Raw genomic sequence first — 6,158 nt, 5'->3', positions numbered from 1 at the left:
TGTGTGTGTGTGTGTGTGTGTGTGTGTGTGTGTGTGTGTGTGTGTGTGTACACAAATCTCAAATTTCTCCTCCTCACGACCACGTTTTATGATAGGACCTACCTTAAAAATCGTTTCCGTGTCTGACTACAGATGAGTCTAGGAACGATTCTTGCAAGTGACCAAACGGCGGCGAAAACGCTTCATGAACTTACGTCGCCCCATCCTTTTGTATTGTAGCTAGGGACTGTGTGTACGTAACAACCAAGAAACACCCTCAAGAGCTGAATGCCACCTACAGTCAACTATTTACACGTCCCATACTACCATCAATCCTTTACTACAACGTGCTGCATCTAACACTGTTGATAGTCAATGTTTGCTGATATCAATTTTATGTCAGTAAATACCATACCACTGTCGTTACACAATTGAGTGCATACCTAGACTGTACATTTCAATTGTCTTGATCACGATCGCAAAACGACGACTACCTATACCAGCTATACCAGGCCTATATACGTAATCTAAACTACTAGGGAAGTTTTCATGTTTACTTCCATGACAGCTAGGGTTTCAACAAATAATTATTGATTATCTAGAACTGGGCGTTTCAGTAGACGATCTGAAAACTTCCTGGACCTGTTTCTCACCAACGCGAGGCGCCTACGGATACCGTACAACTAGTTATTATGGACAGATAGAGTTGAGTTGTAACGTTGTGTTGTACTTATTAGTCTAGAGTACCAATGAGAGACGTCTGGACTCGCTTTCATTTAAGGGGGAGTAGTGTAAGGGTATGCGAGGTCATACCAGTGTTGAGTCGAGTTCTGAGCGCAAACATGTCTAACAGTCCTTCTACCGTTACAACACTCGTACCGCATACCTAAGTGAAAGACGCCTGCGTAGTAGTTTCGTTAGGTCTGTTATCCATGTATGGTTTGCGGTTTAGTCCAAACCAGCAGGTATTCCTTTCATTCTCACACCTCTAGTAAGCAAACTAAACTGAGTAAGCTCGCCCCTCCTACTTTTGACCCCATAACCCTGTCACGTGCGTGTACTGTACGAGAAACCGTCTGAGGAACCGAGGCTAATCATAATTTGGAGCTCTGGATCCATGCTGTTGCGCGCGCATGTGCCTGCCTGCCTCACGCACGCACACACACAGCATTCCTTCGTCGAATTTGGTTAAAAATAGAAGCCATTTGTGATTTGCATAGCAAGCCCCACCCCGAATACCCGTACGGGAAACCTGAACTGAAATCATAGCTGTTCCTGCTCACGGAAAGACAGTCGTTACTTCGTCGTCTACCGCCTGACTAGAGTATGCTGCTTACGATCACTTTTCTTCTTGGCTTCCTACTCGACTTGTCGTCCGGACAAAGATCTGGAGGTGTCGGTGTCTCAACGACGACTATCCGGAGCAGTTCACAGTATTGGCACTACGGTGAGTAACACTGGTGTCCGCCTAGATACGCGTACATACTAGAAGCCACGCCGGGGATCGGAGTTCTACACGCTAGATAATTGGTTGAGCCCAGTTTTTCTATTTCGTGGGTGTAGCTAGTTAGTTCTTGCAGATCACTTTGGACGATGTTGCAGACTCTCTACATACTATTAGATGACACACCCAGCAGTAGTCAGATGGGAAAGATACCCGAGAAGCGACGAGGCAACTCGCAGTATAGGTGCATGCGCAGTCAAAAAAACGCTTCGTCTCAAGCAGCTACTTCATTGCCCTCAACAGTAGCTCTAGAGTTGCGGTTGATTTCAGAAATCAGGGCACACTTAATTGTCAAACCTTTTGCAGCACAATTGTCTTGTCTGCACCTGCGAGTGCCGGAATATAATAAAACACGGGAGGTGATGGAGGACCTTTGCGGAATGCAATTGTTGTAAAGTGATAATTTACTTATACATAATATTGTCATGTAGTAGAGTAGAGAGTCTGACTGGAAATATCCAGTGACCAATTGCAACTTTGTAGCTTTAGAAATGCTTAACAGTCAGCTAATTAATAAAAAAAGTTGCAACAATGTAAACTTCCCACCAGTTCTGAATGAACAGTTCACTCTCCCTCATCTGTGTGACTGTCACTTACACCTACCTCTTCCATCATCCAAAAAATGGAAGAGTTGCCTCAGAGACCATTAATTAATTGTGTGCAGTAGGTTGTGTTGTACGCTTTGTGTTGTATGTAGGCTACATTTTTTGTTGATATTTCAGTTACAGTAACATCAGACTCTGGGTGTTTACCTCCTGAGCAACACCAACACTGACACACACCAGCACCAACACAAGAACCTAGAGCACCAGCCACTAGCTGGTCCCACACTCATAAGGTTGTAGCTATATTTATATTGAAGCTTCGCATGAAGCTATCATCGATATGCATAAGACACACATGTAGCTATTGATTTTTTGTAATCTATCTCTGCATGCATTTACTATATATTGTTGATGAAGTAAGGATGCAGTTACATACCTACAGTATTTAGTCTCAGGTAAATGATATATATTTGTTATTGTGAGCAGTAAGGCCAGCTGCCAACCCATGACTCTAGAGGCTCGCGTGCAGCCAGTACAAGTACATGTACATACCAGAAGCCACAATCACTGTTCCTGCTAGCAGGAAATGTTTATAAGGTTGTAGTTGGAACTAGTTTGTCTGAACGAGTACTCTCTATGTCCTCCGTAGTAGTTCTATAGCCAGTCTTTAGAGGCTGCCCTGCAGGTAGAGCTGCATTTAGCTACAATTAAAGTCACTCTGACAGCCACCTGTTGTGGAGAGGTATGGTTAATTGTAATTCAATTGCATTGCCTGTGAGTATTAATAGTCTTGGAATCATTCTAAACCAGTCTTATAATATTGCATGATGTCACTCATGTATATGTATGGTGGATGTTCACTGCAAAATAGAAAACCTTTCTGAGAAAAAGCCTTTTTCAACTATAGTAAGACCAACCCATCTATAATACGTTATGAGAGAAAGGAAAGGAGATGACTATGTGACAGCAACAAATCCTTCTAATATAATACTCCTTTGTATCACTGACATATGGCACCTATCATAGTACAATTAAGTGCAGATATATTGGGTGGCCCACCGGGCCCACCCTAGCCAGTCTTCCATGACCCTGGGTACAGTATAAGAGAAAGGAAGTGGTTTGAATTGGAGCAGTAGCGTGATTTGTGTCTTACTAAGTGGACACATTTAGGCTGACTTCTAGCAGCATTTGTAGTTGTCAATTAATCTAGTAAGCAAATGAGTTTCAATGCTATACACATATTTACTTGGATCACCTTTCTCAAAGGTCAGAAATAGGCATAGCTAGGCTGGAACGCCATGGGGCCCTCGTACTGCAAATTCTGGATCCATGTCTGCAGAATGGGATTCTTTAGACCAGTTATATATTCAATGTACTGCTAATTGACTGCTGAAGAAACCAGGAATTTAGAAACATTTTGTTTTTGAAAAGGAAAATGTAGAGTTTTGAATTATTATAGCTGTGTATCATTGTTAGTCAACTTCAAATTAGTCATCAAGTGTGTCAACTTGCTGATTCTGTTTTAGGCAGCTCATTTTTCCATTTCACTGATATACCAGGAGTTGATCCAACTATCACGTTTTCTCAGGTATCTTCTCAAGGAAGTTATCAGGGATTCAAATCACCACTGCTGCTGTGTAGTGCTCAGAAAAGCTGGATGAGGTTCAAGTATGAAGTAGCCTCACCCTCTCTCCTCAGAGTACACAGTCGAAGTAGTGGCTATAGAGATCTTGGTGGGCGTTCTTTGACAGGAATGTGGCAAGCACATACAAGTGTGGACAGGATGGTTTCTACTACAACTGGTTACAGATGTGTGCAACTCACAAATAGGCTAAACAGGAATAGGTGTCAATCCTTTAGAGTGACAGCAACTGTTTCAGTTGATTGTAAGTATGTCACAATCAGTGACATCACATTTGGTGACAGGTCAATTTGTGAACATTCATTCAACACAAAGAAAACATTTAAATGTAATTTTGATGATGATGACTGTGGTGTTAGGAATGATGCATGCGGCTTGGTTGACTGGGACATAAGATACAATGATTCAAGCAGCTTAGACAAACCATCATCCCTCTGCAGTAAACATGTTGGTGTGCCACTACTGAAGCAACAAATACGAGAAAGTTGCTCATATGATGATCTCAACATTGTCAAGCTACAGCAGTCCGGGTTTACCCAGTTTACCACTTCATCAAGAGTTACTAGGCCGTTTACAAGCACGACTGCAGTCTTAAGCAGACATAGACGAACATTTGGATATTCTCTTTACCTTGTTCCATCTCAAATTGGGGGTGTAGCCATTGGAATTCTCAACCTGCCCATTGTTGTACACCACGATGACAATAGTTATCTGAAATTTGAGTGTGACATGATTGAAGATGGTTTTCATGATCTTATGGTGACTGCTGTTTGTTTATCAGACCCTAGCCGCTCACTGATCCCTCTTGGTCAACTAGGTTTACATTTTCATGTTACTCATTTAACTGGAAAAGGCATAAGCCACTCAGTCTGCCTAGACCTTCACAGTAAAATAAATATAAGGACATGCTCGCAGTTTGCAATACAAATCAAGGCTGCAGCTGTTCAAACTGCTATCATTGTTGATGACTTTGAGTATTTGCAAAACCTAAAGGGCAGTTACTGTGGTAAGTGATAATAATCATGCATTCTGTATGTTTGTTTTCTAGTTTTGAAATTTTGTGTAGATTATGGAACCGGATTTAAGAAATAAAATGTGTCCACTTGAGCGATACCAATTCAAATGACCAACTTTGTTGGATGCTATTGGTATGTGAACTGACATGTGATGGATTTATTACATTACATTTTGAGTCTAGGTTGATGTGCTTTGATTGCCTGGCAGTACAAAGCTCTAGTAAAGCTCTTAACAGCGTTTTCAGATATGCAAAATAAGAGTTGAATAAAAAAGTAGATTGTTACAATTTTCTCTGGTATAATGTTTTGTAAACTGCACAAAAGTCACAATTGTATTGCACTACAATAACACACACACACACACACACACACACACACACACACACACGCACACACACACACACACACACCCACGCACGCACGCACGCACACACACACACACACACACAGACACACAGACACACACACACACACACACACACACACACACACACACACACACACACACACACACACAAACGTGGATTTCAGGTTTAGGCTTAGCATGACAGATTTTAGCTAATTCAATAGACACTTAATGATTATAAGTTTCTCTGTACTACTGTATCAATTCAGCGTTGTTGTGTTCAATGAGCTGGTCACTTCTGATTTAGTTAATAGCTTGCTGTTACTGAAGACAGCTATGTTCATTCTAATGATGTACCGTAGCCATTGCAACCCCTGTCTTTTTATTTGCAAATAGGGTCTTTGTTTGCTGTAAAAGGTTCTCTTTATTGGGAACCCTATGCCATTTGCGATACACCTAGAATTGTTCTGATACCATCTCATATGAAACGTATATGTGCCTGGTGCATTGGCAACATCTTCCTAGACAAACATGCCCTAGACCAACGTACTGGTCAGCCCAACTATGCATTTTCCAACTTCAGACGACATGCTACATCCCCATATGAACACCATGCATGTAGAGACATTTATCAGCGCATTATGCGCACAAGGCTCAAAACTCTGATCAGTAACAAAAACGGGAGATAACATTTCGTGCCTTATCAACTGAACAGTGGATTGACCTTTGGAAGATACCAGAAACAGGAAGTTTTCTGCCTTTTCAAAAAGATAAATGAAAATGTTACATCGGGTTCTACCAATATATGTATATTATTGATTACACCGGTGGGGTCATTCATCCAATGCATCATGTCCAGCCAGCTGCAAATCACATGCAGAAGACACGATCGATCATTGTTTTGGAAACTGCCCAATAATATGAAGAGAAGTTTTATGAATGCTGTTAGACTTCTACATGTATTAGATGTATCCGCACCACCTTATATTCATCAACAAAGTCATGCCTTGGATCTTCTTCTGAAGGGTATAATCTGCAATTATGGTTCTCTATTCTACTTGTTAACATTTTGGCAGAAGCGACAAACTTCCACCAATGACTATCATCATCAGTTTCAAATGAACGC

General features: G+C 41.4%; 1 protein-coding gene across 2 annotated transcripts; it reads left to right on the top strand.

Annotated features, from left to right (window-relative positions):
• The first annotated feature begins 1,224 nt into the window (after positions 1–1,224).
• On the top strand, positions 1,225–4,973 carry LOC134179839 (uncharacterized). Of its 2 annotated transcripts, XM_062646827.1 has the most exons (4): positions 1,225–1,426; positions 3,555–3,616; positions 3,670–4,676; positions 4,737–4,973. In XM_062646827.1, exons 3-4 carry the CDS (start codon positions 3,686–3,688, stop codon positions 4,760–4,762), a joined length of 1,017 nt encoding a protein of 338 aa, XP_062502811.1. In that variant the 5' UTR covers positions 1,225–1,426; positions 3,555–3,616; positions 3,670–3,685; the 3' UTR covers positions 4,763–4,973. The 2 variants fall into 2 exon arrangements, with proteins under 2 accessions (XP_062502811.1, XP_062502810.1); XM_062646826.1 differs by having other exon boundaries at positions 3,555–4,676.
• The last annotated feature ends 1,185 nt before the right edge of the window (positions 4,974–6,158 follow it).

Source organism: Corticium candelabrum, chromosome 5 (genome assembly GCF_963422355.1).
Source record: "Corticium candelabrum chromosome 5, ooCorCand1.1, whole genome shotgun sequence".
Lineage (NCBI taxonomy): Eukaryota > Metazoa > Porifera > Homoscleromorpha > Homosclerophorida > Plakinidae > Corticium > Corticium candelabrum.
The sequence above is the reverse complement of the archived record's forward strand: the minus strand, read 5'-3'. Positions and strand labels throughout refer to the sequence as shown.